The 14,649-nt window shown below is 43.2% G+C and overlaps 1 protein-coding gene across 2 annotated transcripts; it reads right to left on the bottom strand.

The window, feature by feature from the left end:
* Positions 1-6,049: 6,049 nt before the first annotated feature.
* LOC134468383 (sterile alpha motif domain-containing protein 12-like) lies at positions 6,050-13,526 on the bottom strand. Of its 2 annotated transcripts, XM_063222309.1 has the most exons (5): positions 13,436-13,526; positions 12,826-13,131; positions 11,330-11,473; positions 8,010-8,147; positions 6,050-6,565 (listed from the first exon to the last, which is right to left on the bottom strand). In XM_063222309.1, exons 3-5 carry the CDS (start codon positions 11,448-11,450, stop codon positions 6,549-6,551), a joined length of 276 nt encoding a protein of 91 aa, XP_063078379.1. In that variant the 5' UTR covers positions 11,451-11,473; positions 12,826-13,131; positions 13,436-13,526; the 3' UTR covers positions 6,050-6,548. The 2 variants fall into 2 exon arrangements, with proteins under 2 accessions (XP_063078379.1, XP_063078378.1); XM_063222308.1 differs by lacking the exon at positions 12,826-13,131.
* Positions 13,527-14,649: the final 1,123 nt, after the last annotated feature.

Raw genomic sequence — 14,649 nt, 5'->3', positions numbered from 1 at the left:
TACAAGTCTGATGCCCTAACCGCTAATGACTGCCCCCGATTACCCATGACTGCCCGGAGTGCAGTGTTAAAATCAGAAAGCTTGATAGAGGACAAGAAAAGGATAGGCTAATGAAAAAAGGGATGAGATGTGCGAGCAGTGTGAGACAGGCACCCAGAATGTGAGAGGAGGAGTTTAAGTGTTTTCGTGGAAGAGAGATTAATTAATTAATAGTGTCTGATGTGCAATTAATTTCTAACCACTTAGAAAATTATTTTGCATGAATGTGGTGTGGGGCGGGTCTCTTTCCCTTTTTTTCCCTTTTCATTGCTTTCTTTTTTATTCTGGGTCAGAATTTCATTATTCTAACACTGAAACCCATCAGAGCTGCCTCCCAAAGTGGTGTGTGTGTGTGTGTGTGTGTGTGTGTGTGTGTGTGTGTGTGTGTGTGTGTGTGTGTGTGTGTGTGTGTGTGTGTGTGTGTGTCCGTCCTACAGAGGCCTATGGGTACTGGCACTATAATCAGGCTAATAATACCGTTGGCCAGGACCAACACCCAGCACAGCTGATTAGCACTGAACAACCTTACAGAGAACGAGAGAGAGCGAAAGAGAGAGAGAGCGAGAGAGAGAGAGAGAGAGAGAGAGAGAGAGAGAGAGAGAGAGAGAGAGCAAGAGGGAGAGAAGAAGAAAAAAAGAGAGAAGAGTGAGGAGGAGGAGGAAGAGAAGAGGAGAGAGAGAGCCAGAAGGAGTAGAGGAAAGGGGGAGGAAGAGGGAATTGATCCCAATTAACACTCAGTGACATTATTTAATCAAACACTCAAAACCTTTACAGTGTCAATTACTTGCCGATGAAGATCACAGACGCGTTTGAAGGAGTAGTGGAGTGATTGCCTTTCGTACTGGTGAGCAGCAGGCGGTAGGCAGGCGGACACTGCCTCAGCAACCTGAGTCACCATCGGGGACAAAAGAGGTTGTTGGCATGTCGGGCTTGGAGCGCAGTGGTACATTAATTACCAGCTGGCGTCTTGTCCATTTATATCGTATCAATCAGGGGAACACAGTCATGGGACACAAAAGACAGATACATTTAGTCAGCTCCCATCAAAGGAAGGAGAGAGAGAGAGAGAGAGAGAGAGAGAGAGAGAGAGAGAGAGAGAGAGAGAGAGAGAGAGAGAGAGAGAGAGAGAGAGAGCACGCTGTGCAAGATTTGAAGAGATGAAAAAGTAACAGGCAATAAATAAATAAAAAACATTTCTAAACAAAGTACAAATAAGTGACAGAATTGGAAGGAGAGAGAGAATAAATGTCTCTATTAGTCATTCTATTAGGCGCGATTAGTCTTCTTCAATGCTCTTTGATGATTCAGTGAAAAAACTTTGAATGATTGAAAGATTGAATGATTGATTATGACACCTGAGGACAAACTGTGGTCATTTTAGCCTATTTGTTTAAGAAATATGTTTACCTTAGAATATGTTTCTAACGTCTTTTCAGTATTTCAGTATCAACTTGTAACCGGATTAAAGCACTCCTCAGTTTGCTTCTGTTTGCTGGATTCTCTGTCAGTGAAATGTGGAACAGTTCAGCTCACAAGATGTAGAAAATAACTATTTAAGATGAAGATGGTGTATGGAACTCCACTCTCGCCCGTCAAATCAAGCTTAGCTTCTTCTACGCGACAGTAGAGTCTGTTCTCCTCTATGGCAGTGAATGCTGGACCCTGAAGCCACCCCTAGAGAAATCACTTGATGGATGCTACACCAGGATGCTGCATGCAGTGTTCAACATCAGCGATAGTGCACATGTAACCAACGGAATTCTGTACGAGGGAATACAGAGGGTGAGCGAGAAAATAGCTGTAAGGAGAATGAGACTTGCAGGACACTGCCAAAGGCAACAAGAACTGCCAGCCAGCAAGCTGGTGCTGTGGGAACTGTCGCATGGGTGCCGGTCAAGAGGACGCCCCACACTAACATATGTGGACATACTTAAGAAGGACGCAGGAACCCAGAGTACCAGTGAATTGAAAAGATGTATGGAGAATCGGGATGATTGGAAGCAACGATGGAAGGCTCGTCTGAGGACGACCTAGAGAGAGAGATACACAAAGCAATTATTCGACCAATATGTCTGGGTAATAATACTATACAAAATATTGCTTACTGTTAAAATCATGTAATGAAGAGCCCCTTCAACATTGTTCAAAAAGTTGCCGTGTGTACAGGGCTTTGAACCGGTTCAAGGAACGAAAACGAAAACCAGGAACTTTTTGTATTTTACAGGGAACAGAAATGAAACCGGAACCGTTATTATTTTTTATGTTCTGGAACGGAAACACTTATTTAAAAATAATGGTAACCGGTTAATACCGGTTAATACCGTTCCTCGGTATTAAAAAAGTAATTATTTTCCTGTGATATTCTCTGACTGAATGGAGAGAGAGCTGTGGATTACAAAGTCTCCACTCCACATCTTAAATAAGAGAAACCACTGTCATACAATGATGCAATGGAAACTCTTGTAAACTTTTGTAAGATGTTGCAGAGAAGCGTGTCTAAAGCGCACCGAGAATGTTCAAAATTATTGGGCATCCATGTCCGCTTCAAATATGCACAAACTCACAATGTCCATCATAGCACTCCCCGTGACCCAAGTCAGCGTCGAGCACGCATTTTCATCATTGAGGTTTATTCTCCGCTTAGGCCGTCCCTGAACGACAAAATTCTGGAGGATATTCTTTTCACTCATTTGCACTTCCGTCTTTCTTGGTTAATTAACGTCAGATAGGCCTATGGGGAGTAATCAGCTGACATGAACGAAATTAACCGTTCTGGGAACAATATTTTTTTGTTCTAACCGGTTCGGGAACGTCAATTTATTGGTGGAACTCATAACCGGAAACGTTATAATTCTGTTTCTGTTCGGAACGGAACGTTTGGAAAAAAATAACGGTTCAAAGCCCTGTGTGTGTATAATTGCCTTAGGCTAAGTGTTGCTTCAAAAAATACAGTAGGCTACTGTATGGTTTGGCCTCACTTTAATGCAACTACAATATAAATACTGCCAGAACACCCTAGAAGCTTGTATCCTTGCCAGTCAAGTCTACATAATTACTTATGACAAAATAATCAATACACTTGGTTTAAACCCCACGCCAGAGCTTGTCGATACCCTAAACACTAAAACAGGTATGGCAGCCCGATAAATCAGAATTAGGATCAAGCTATCAAGCACATGCCAAAAGGACCCTATGGAACTCCCCAAGGACATTTTTTTTTTAAACGGACAAGCAAACAGACATGGAGGCTGTATGGATATGGAGCGTGAAGAGATGGGTTAGAGCTAAGGTAGGGTAGGTGACAGGTCTACTTTTGGTTTCAGTAGGCTTCATTGGTATTGAAAGCAAAGTATCTCGAGGGAGTCCCTTCCCTGTATCCTTTTGGGATTTGAAAACGCCTCTAAACTGGGTCTTATCCACTCCCAGGAGACGGCCCATCATCAACGGTTACACGCAGCACACATCTTACTTTTTTTTGAACACACAAGCACAAAACAACTACTCTTTGTTCTTAATGTTCATGTTTTGTCTTCTTCCTTCTCTCCTTGTCGAGATTTTCTCTATTCTCTCCCTTCCCTTCCCTTCCCTGTTCCTTCCCTCCATTCTGTTCCGTTCCATTGTCGGGCGGAAGGAAGGTGGGCTTAGCATGCTAACCTTTGGAGTATTCTCAGGCCTCCTTCTGTCATCGCTGATTTACTGCCTCCCCCTGAGGTATATTTACATTTAATGTGAGTCAGCATTTTCTCCCCCGCACTCCCTCTCCCCTCTCCTTCTCCTTCCCTCCTCCACTCTCTCCCTTCTCCTGATGCACCGTGGCCCTGAAAGGCAGAAATCAAATTCCAGGCATCTCGGAGGAGGGATATTAATCAACAGGCCTAATTTGGTGGAGGCTCCCCCGTGGGATGCTGTAGCCACGGGCTCAGCACTTACTTCTCGTCGTCATAGAGGGCGGGGAAGGGAGAGGGAGAGGGGAAAGAGAGAAAGTGTGTGTGTGTGTGTGTGTGTGTGGGGGGGTGTAGTTGTGTGTGAGTCAGAGGCAACTCCAACCGTAAAAATTGTACCTTAATAACCCATTGCACTTGGTCTCTGAATAACTGCACTTCCCCATTGTACTCTATTTAACAAGTCCGACAGGCGGACAAAGATGCGTCCGTCTATGCACTGCCGCCTTGTGTACACAGGAGGGAATTACAATTTAGAGAATGCGTTTCAGATGGACAGACAGACAGACAGACAGACAGACGGACGGACGGCCGGACAGACCCTCTTATAGAGATGCTAGGACACATCTAAAAATATGAGGGGGTTTTGTCCTATGTCATCCTATCTTTTTGTCCTGAGGGTGGGGGGTGTTTGTTTATTGCGTGTATTTGTTTCTGTAACTGTATCAGACGCACCGTCAATGGCACCAAATAATTTTCTGCAAAGACAATAAATTATCTATCTACTGTATCGATCTATCTAACTTGCCATACCACCCACATTTTTCTGTTGTGTTTTGTATGCATTTCCTCCGATCAAACAATGTGGGCAAAAGGTGAAGTAAAAAAAGGGTAGAATAACTGACAAACTTTTTTATGAGTTTCATATAATGTTTTATTAAAATACCCTACTGAAGTTGTTGATCATACAAATAAAAGATGTAAACACGTACAATTCAGCGATTGTATTTAATCTAAACTATAGTTATTATTGCAAACATTACTTGTAAAGTGTTTTCCATACATATAGCATTAAGTATGTAGTAGTAATATTTCTCTATGTTGAGTTTGTAACATTTCGGCATTCATCAACATACCATAAACAAAAGTTTCTTATAGGTGCAAAGTACGTACAATTCATCAGTACTCTCACACCAACACACACACACACACACACACACACACACACACACACACACACACACACACACACACACACACACACACACACACACACACACCATTTATTTTTCTTGCATGCCACTAAACAAGCAGCAGGCCTTTTGCCACTGTAATAAATACAGGCTCCTCCACCTATTGAATAAACATTGCAGCCATGAAGGACCTCATTTTCCAGTAAAAGTCGCACTGCCCACCGCCTCAAGTGAAGAAATAAAGAAACTTCATGTCGACTTTGTTTTCCATACCTAAATGTGTGAGCCAGGTATAGCCTAATAATCAGCATTATCACTGATAGGGCCCTGAAATGAAAGAACTCACTGAGCTGTGACCAATGAATATCATGAAACGACTGCAACCAATAGCAAACCAAGCAAAATGTTTAGCATGAGGACTCGCTTTATGTGAAAAGGTTTTTAAAAAAACAAAAAAACAAACAAACAAAAAATAAATGTAAAAAATATCAAGTAAACTTGGCGCCCGTGATTCTCACTGTTTGCTGCTTGTTTGTTTTTGAATCAGGGTTCAGATTTCCCGCCATGAGCTGATGAGTGATGAGATACAGCTTGCTCTGCTTTTCGTATTTATGTTTTTTTTTCAGTTGATTAGGAGATTGTCACTGAAATAGCGGAGGTTTTTTTCCCCAATGAACGAGAAAAAACAAGAACCACTGGTCAATCCAATCTAATTACGGACAAATGAGAAAATACCGGCAAGACGATTAAGATGACAAACAAGATGTTGGCTCACATTACACCATTAAATACATTATGTTTGTTTCATACATCCAAGGTCATTTCTGGAGAAGAAAGAATTCCCTACCAACAATACATTGTCTTGTGCCATATCCACTCACATCCCAACAAACACTTTTACCCATTGCCAAACCCTACCTACATTTGGGGGGAAATCAATGGCTTTTATCTCATTTTTCAACAGCAAAATTGCTAAAGTGCAAAAATGCCCCCAAAATGTGTGACCTTTTTGGTAGATGCCTGTCTTTTTGGGAGATGCACCTCATACTCGTTGTGCATGAGGTGAAAGGTATAAACTGACTGAAGAGATGCAGGTAAACCTCAAGGTAGGCTGATTTTAGTTATGGTGTTGTATGGGTTATTTTTTAAAAGATGTTTTTAGGGCTTTTATGCTTTTATTTGTGATAGGATAATGAGAGGGACAGGACGGGGAAGGACTGGCAAATGACCCGGGCCGGAATCAGACCCGGGTTGCCAGCATAGTAACCCAGTGCCCTAGCCGTTAGGCCACGGTAGGGCCACTGTATGGGTTGTTCAGTAATGTTACTGATGCACATTAGATCTCATGTTACTGACCAGCGTCAGAATGCTCTATGCTCAGGAATCCATTCTGTCCTCAGCACAGGGTTATATCTCTCATCTTTGGAAAACGGGGCGAACTTCATAATCCATTTCATACATGTAGCTGAGAATTCATGACAAATGTGTCCATGGTAACTGCTCTTTAAAGCATTTAGGATGTGTTGTATGGGGATTGGTGAGGCGTGTTTGGGCTTGTATGTTAGATAACAAATAGTGTCATGACCAGTCTTGTAGCACTCGTCTTCAGCAGATGTGAGCCAAATGAACATACCACTGGTCCGGCATCTTCCAGTCATGATGAAAAACATTCTGTGAAGCAAAAGAAAAAAAACATGCAGTTTATTTAGCTCTACCACACAAATGACATCCACCCACCACAACAGCAAAGGACAGAACACTGCCATGCTGCAACCAATTTCCTTTCACATGTTGTCAAACACCATCCACCTCTCTCTCTCTCTCTCTCTCTCTCTCGGGTTTCTGTACCGACCATGCAAGGACAGCCAACCCTGCCTTATAATACCATTTTTTGTATTGCATTGTTTGATTTAGAGTGACTTTTCCAGGCGGCCATAACAATAAAAATGGAATATCAGAATGTTTACTGTTGGGCTGGCATTGCAATTTGTTTCGGGAGGATAGGCGAGTGTGTTCCGGGTCAGGCCAGGTGAGAGGAGTCGAGGTGTTTGTTTGGCAGCACGGCTGATAGGATTCAGTAATGATCCAACCAATAACCCGCTGTGTCTCCATTTTCAATTTTACAGCATGGAACGCGACAGCACTTTCATGCAGCGCAGGCAGAAGGTAGATGGGAAGGGACAAACAACTGTCACCAGCAATATGAGTTGCAGCGTACTGTACAGTAGTGTGCAAATGTCAAACGATGGCCGCCCCCAAGTCTAGTTGAGCTGCCATTTTCACCGTAATGTCATATTTTGAGTATGACCCCAACAACCTGTCATGGTTATTTATTTAAGACAGTCATATATTCTCGGGTGACCTTGTGCAAAACTGCAAACAGACAGAGAGAGTACTGATATGGCACACGTTCTCACAATTCAGTTGGGCACAGTGCTTAGTCTAGAAAAAGATAGTCTGGAAGATCTTGTGCTGAAACAATACACTGATCTGGTTAGCGTGAAATACTTTCTTTAAAATAAAAAAAACAACCAGACTTATTTTTATTTTAAAAGATGAAACTGGCTCCATCTATCATCGTCATGTCAAATTGTCACATATTTATATTGTGACCAATACTCCAAAAGAAGAACAATATCATTTGGCTGAAGTACTGCACCTGCGTAGATAATATGAACAATGGTCAGATTTCATTGGTGGAACAAGCTACCAGGTACCACTACACTAAAGTCACCACTTTCAACCTTCAATAAGCTTGCGAACTCTTCTCTTCTGTGAAACACTTCCTTCATAAAATCTGTACTGTACTCATCTGTACTAAGTTACTAACACTGTTTGGCTGCATACTCTATAAATGTCCTCCTCGTTCGCAAGGATAAAAGTATCTGATGAATGTAAAGCAATATGAGCAGCAATGGGCAAACTGGGTTCAAAAGCTGCAATCCAATGCCAAATATTCTAAATGATCCGGTGCTACCTGTCAAATTAGGTAATCACCTGGTTGAATTGGACAGGTAAAACCAGGTCATTTGGAATATGTGGCACTGGATTTTAGCTTCTGAATCCAGGCTGAATCATCACTGCATATGAGGTACTCAATTTCCGTGTACGGTACCTGAGTAGATGTCGTTGAGGTTCTCCAGCTCCTCCTGGACCCTGAGGAGAAGCAGGTCTTGCAGGATCTCCCCATGCCACTCTGGCTCGATTCCCAGACGCTCCAGCTGGTGCTTGCCCATCCTCAGGAGCGCGCGACCTGCCGAACCGAAAGAACCAGACAGGCAGGGCCAGATTAATGCATAGGCTAGATATGGCTGTAGCCTAGGGGTCCCCTAGCCTGATTATCATCGACGTTCAAATCTCTTCCAGACTTGGTCTGACCAAGAGCATAACAATTAACATTCCCCAAATGGCATGGTTGACCCGCCTCCCTTGGTTTGCTTATGGTTGTTTGCTTACTGACAAAGTGGGAGGAGTTCCCGTATTTTCGGGAACTCACAAAGAACTAGCATTGCTCTTGACCTGACTAGTTGCAATGCTGAAAGTGTTGCGTCACTAGGAGGGCACAGCCTGGCTAGGGGTCCCCCACCTGCCCCTGATTGGTCAAAAGTGAAAAATTGTAGGATTATGATAAAATGCAGTATTGAAAAATTCATGTCGTGTTGAGTGTGTAGATATGCTATCCTTAATTCCTAGCTTGTAATTCACCTTTGGCTAAGGCCCGCCCTAAAGTGCTTTTTGACCAATCACAGCGCAGCAAAAGGACGACCTCGGACAAACCTCGGACAGTTTTGACAGCGCTCCATTGAACTCAATGCTGAAATCGCATGTTTTCAAGTAGTTAGCGAGATACGGTCGTATTATTAAAATATCATTGGAAATTGTGCCTGGGGTATTTGTGACAAAGGTGCAAGTTTCCCCGCGAAGTAACAGGACCACTAATAGCCTATTAATAGCCTACTAATAGCCTATTACTAGCAGCTGGATAGTCTGCCTTGAAGGGTCTCGGCAGCCTCACACTCGACTTGAAAGCACACGGATCAAAAACATACTTTGTGTGCTCCGATCATGCCACCATCTCATTCGTGTCACTTTTCAGTAAGGTTGTAAGCAAACCACGAACCTGTTTCAGAGTAGGGTTTTGGATTTCTGACCTAATTAATGAAGAAACACCGCTAGCAAAGTTAACTATCGGTCACGGCTGGAGTGTTTTGTCTAGCAGCTGATGGACGCTATTTTGTTAAGCTACTGAAGATATAAACGCCAAACGTCAATGTTACACATTGCCGTGGTAGCTTTGAAGGTGGCCACAGCCATCACGTTGTGTGATTTCGTTTTCGTCTAGCAAGTTTGAGTCAGGGCTCAAAAGATATGCGAGCTCAGCTTACGATAGTGCTGGTTACAATGCCTATCGATACCCATAGAAGAGCCCATAGCTGTGATGCATTGCATGACCGTTCAGAAAATAAACACTTATAGCCTATTCACAATACTATGAATGCGTGTTTTATTTATTAGGAGTGAATAATTGCTGCGATTTGCAGTCACTGCATAAATCACGTTGATATCTCAGCATTGAAAGTTTATCTGTCCGACCTAGCAACTGTAACTAAAGAGGGCGGGGCTTAGCCAAAGGCGAATTATGACGCTGTCTTTGTAAATTTGTCGTGAAATTTGCTTTCCAGGGGGCCCCACAGCAACCTGCAGCCGTGGGGCCTCAGACCATCTTAATCCGGCCCTGCACACAGGCTCACTCATAAACTATGATCATCCCCCCAACCCCAAAATGGATTACCCACTTCAGGATATGGAACTCTTCTAGTTTACTTTGAATGTTAACAACGCCTTGCATTGGCATGGAATGACAGGTAATTCATCTACATACTGTGTACAGTACTACGACCCTTTATGAAGCAGCATGAGATACAGAATAAACTCCAACTCCCATTGTGATTGTAACAGAGCATTCCACAACATCCAGGTCAACATCGCATAAAATAAAATTGCATTCATGCCTCACCCGTGCAAGGGGGCAGGTCCAAAATGGCGCCCGAAAGGGAGCAGTCCAGCAGGACGGTACCATGCTCAGGGTACCTCAGTCATGGAGGAGGATGGGGGAGAGCACTGGTTAATTACTCCCCCCACCAACCTGGTGGGTCGGGAGTCGAACAAGCAACCTTCAGGCTACAAGTCTGACGCCCTAACCGCTTACCCATGACGGACCTAAATTGCCTTCAATTGCTACGTTTACATGAGACATTTAATTCAGAATCACTTTCATTTTGAATAAAACTAAATCCAGCATTGAAAACGTCATGTAAACACTTCACAATTCGGAATTAAATGAAAGATCAACAGAACTATTTAATTCTGAATGATTCATTCTGAATTAAAAATGTCATGTAAACATAGCCAATGTTGGTGTAGTAGTTACTGCACTTTGCCTTTGTAGGACAGAATAGCTGTTCTGAGTTCGGCTGCTCGTAGCACATGCTGTAGAAACATTCAGAATGCTATTTCAGAGTAGAAATTAGAGGATGACATTTTTCAGGAATTCCCGTGGGTCCCGTGGGATTGTCACAGGATGGGAGTCAAAATTTTAAAGATGAACGGGAGCGGGCAGGAGTGAGAAATAAAGATGAATGGGAGCGGGCAGGAGTGGGAATAAAAATGAATGGGAGCGGGAATGGCAAAAATAAATGATGATTTTCATCATATTTGAAACAACCAATAGTAGCCTACACCTGTCCATTGTTACACAGTTTCACCCTGGAGAAGACGTGTGCGCAGGCTATGACAGCGTGAACTATGCAGGTTGCTTATTTTTTCATATTAAAAAAGCCTCGTTTTTTTGACGAAACGGGAGTGGGAGAGAGTGGGATTGATTTTGAGTGAGAGTGGGCAGGATTGGGAGACATTCTTTTCAGGAGTGGACGCGATGGGATTTGTTTCTTTTACTCCAGTCTGGGATGGGATTTTTTTCTGGGACCGGGATGGGACGGGAGTGAAAATCCACTCCCGTGTCATGCTCTACTAGAAATACGTCCTCTCTACAGACACATTATTTCTCTCTCTGTCATACTGTTTCAGTGAGTTTTGCCGCCTCTGTGAGAACATACTGTATTAGGCCTACTTATTTATTTAGGCTACTCATTCATTCATTGTAAAGACAGACCTTGGAGCCTCTTGTAATTGTGTGATTCTGTAACAAAAACATTTTTAAAAGTCAAGTCTGCCTGTCTATTGCAAAAACGCATGACCACCATCATACGCAAATGCACACACACACACACACACACACACACACACACACACACACACACACACACACACACACACACACAACTATGACATTACATTATATTGCATTTGGCAGACACGCTATAACCAAAGCGACTTTCAAAAGAGGACACACACACACACACGCACACGCACTACCTGAGATGGCATGAGTCAGCACAGCCTCCTGAAGTGTGGTCTGCTCACAGAGGTACTGCTTCCTCACCCAGTCAAACACCTCATCCACCGTCCAGTATGACACCCTCTTGGATGAGCCCATGAGGAGAACTCCTGAAAGGTGACCTACAGGGAGGGCAATGATGAGTGGAGGTGCAAAACCTACACCAGAAAAAGAGGTGCTGGCAACCAGTAAAACACTTGCAGGAGGAGAGAAGTGCCGCACACTCTCGAGTTGTATCTAATATGACAACGTTTCGACCTATCGGCCTTCCACAGGTGACGTGGACCTGAGGATGGCCGACAGGCCGAAACGTTGTCACATTAAAAACTTGTTTATACAACTCGAGAGTGTGCGGCACTTCTCTCCTCCTACAGTGAGGGCAAAGCATGAGATGCATCGTCGATGACGGTTGGATTTCAAGTAGTCAGGATCAATGAGGCAGCTATTATTAGTGGTAGAGATGTTATGGAATATGTAAGATGCATATCCCCTGCGTTCTGTCTGAATGTTAGCTGATGTCACCACGGTGTACGTAAGTCAGTTGAATGCATGCAGTGATGGTGAACAACAGTCTAGAAAAAGTTGGCTGACACAATGGAATGCAAAGTGTGAACATTCCTTATTATTCACTTTTATTACAGAGGTATTTCTGGAATGTTTTAGACATTTGGGGATCAGATGGCCTAGTGTAAAGGCTCCACAATCTCAATCGGCACATACAGTACCGCAACATAAACATTCTAATCAGAGAACGAAACATTAATTAGTGCAGCAGCCAGCGCCTATGTTATAACCTTACTGTCCCCAAAATTGTAATGGCTATGTGTTAATCTGTTGTACTGTCATAGCACTGTTGTTTTTGATGTAGGACTATTTGAGTAATTTCAGCAAATAGTGAATAGGCCCGCCGGCGATCCCATCTGCAGTAAGAGGCTACCCAAAACCAGACAAAACTGTTGTAGAACTAGCATGTCTCACTACAGCAATGTCTTAATAACAGGACCTACCCGCCTCTCTCTGTCTCTGTCACTGTCACACACACACACACACACACACACACACACACACACACACACACACACACACACACGCACACACTTTGTGTCTATGGTTTAGTTACATGCTAGTTTCTCTGGGCAAGCCTGAGCAGATTTTAACACCTCTAATTAATGCTTAGGTCAGGAGAGATTCCATCAGACCCAGATTCCAGCTGCATAGCACTAAATTGAAGTTGCAGGATTGCAGGATTTTTGAGACTTAGTGATGCCGTAGCAATCTATTTGACCATGAGAATGACTAGGCCTATAAGCTGTTTTAGGTGCGCATAATAGGCATACCAAGTAGGCTATATATAGTTGAGGCTCGTCATTCATTTTCTCAATCATTCTGACAGTTAACTCACCCTCTGGAAATAGAATAGGCTATCTGAAATCAAATGAAGGATAGTTACTACCCGTGGCATTTACGCACTTACCTTACGCAGCGAGGAAGGACGTGTTGCTTTGGCTCTGCTGATACAAACATAGGCTACCACCTAGTGATCTATTTGATAATGACTACAGAGGTTGGTGAATGTTGATATCAAAATTATTCCAGTGGGCAAAATGGGACATGGATGGACGCAATAAAACAACGACGTGCTGGATAACTACAACCCCTTCAAATTCCACAAGAAGCCGTTACGCCCAGGCATATCTTCATCACCAAGAATGCAGTAAACCGGAGGATATGAAGGCAACCAAAGAATGTCATGCAACCAGAGACGGTGAAAAAGTAGAACCTAAAACAGAAATTTTGATGAACTTAGCCAAGGCTACTTGTCCCAATCAAATTTTCATGGAACAACCGTACAACAACTAGCTGAGCTATACTGTAAATACTGTGCAAACAACCAAAACCTGGCTTTGACAGATGTTCATCAAAGTACACTTCAGAAGTACAGTAATAAGGCTAACACTACTCAAGTATCTGCCAACTTTCCGCTGTGAACTTTGCTACTTTTTCGTTCTGTCGTCGCGAATGGGAGCGTGTCAAAGCGAAAACAGCGTACTGAATTACAAAAGGAAGAAAATCCCACTCTTTACCTGTCCCGTTCGCTTCTTTTGAAGCCACACCCGCATACAGTTGCTCATCTGCGCACACACCTGGGAGGGGCACGTTCACTCGCACTGTACACGCATGACGCAACAAAAATACAGCAGGCATTATGTTGACCTGATAGTAAATGCAGCGTCACAGGTGGTGATTAAAGTAATTAGCCTGCTTATAGGCTGTTGTTTGGACAGGGCTTGAAAAAACAGTAGACATGACGAAATAATAAAGGTGTGTCATTGTGGACACGTTCATACAACTCACTAAAATGTGAGAGGATGGCATACAGCACACCACCACTGTATACTGTTGTCTAGCCTATGACTGACCAAAACCAACATGTAGGCCGTAATACAAATACTAATTTTATGGCTATGATAGGTTCACTGACCTTGCAGATTGTCACTGCACATTTCATCTTGTGCATAAATGAAACTAACAGTGAAACATAGGCTAAATTAAGGCCGTGCCCTTATCCAACACCTTCAGCATTGCTTCTAGGGTCAACCATGCAGTTTGGCAAATGTCAATTGTTATGCTCTTCTTGGTCAGACCAATTCTCGAAGAGATTTGAAAGTCGATGATAATCAGGCTAGGGCCTCATAGCCTGGGCCCGCCCATCAGAGCATTGGAAGTCATGAAAACCAAGCAATATAACGCTTTGCAAAAAAACTCTCCTTAAACCTGGCAAAAGTATCTTACAATGCACAAAAATATTCATGTTTATTAAAACATACGGAGCACACTTTGTGCTCAGTCCTCTCATTAAGGTGGAGTTTGATTAGGCATGCGAGCACAAGTGCCGTGCTCCTCCCAAGTTTGTCCCTCAATAGTCGTTATAAAGTCAATGTTGATCAGTCAATGAATATTCCAAGTATATGAGACTCTGTCGACCAGTCATCCAAAAAGAAAACGCGTGTCAGATTCTGAGATACCATCTGAAACTAGAATCCATGGATTCATTATGTTCCGCACCCAAATCCAGACTACTTCATATGATATGTGTCATGTTCATGTACCATGTATCGGTTGGTTAGTTAGTTTTTAACTCTGGGTGTGTGTGTGTGTGCGTGCGTGTGTGTGTGTGTGTCTGTGTGTGAGTGTGTGGGTGGGTGTGCGTGAGTGCGTGCGTGCGTACGTAGGTGCGTGCGTGCGTGCGTGCGTGCGTGCGTGCATGCAAGTGAGAGAGAGAGAGAGAGAGAGAGAG

This window comes from Engraulis encrasicolus, chromosome 18 (genome assembly GCF_034702125.1).
Source record: "Engraulis encrasicolus isolate BLACKSEA-1 chromosome 18, IST_EnEncr_1.0, whole genome shotgun sequence".
Classification (NCBI taxonomy): domain Eukaryota; kingdom Metazoa; phylum Chordata; class Actinopteri; order Clupeiformes; family Engraulidae; genus Engraulis; species Engraulis encrasicolus.
The sequence above is the reverse complement of the archived record's forward strand: the minus strand, read 5'-3'. Positions and strand labels throughout refer to the sequence as shown.

What these genes read in the sequence shown, in the direction of transcription:
- LOC134468383 (XM_063222309.1), bottom strand. Translation starts at nt 11,450, where the DNA reads ATGGGCTCATCCAAGAGGGTGTCATACTGGACGGTGGATGAGGTGTTT. An exon ending in GCTGACTCATGCCATCTCAG is followed by an intron (nt 8,148 to 11,329) that starts GTAGTGCGTGTG and finishes TCGGTTCGGCAG; the next exon opens with GTCGCGCGCTCCTGAGGATG.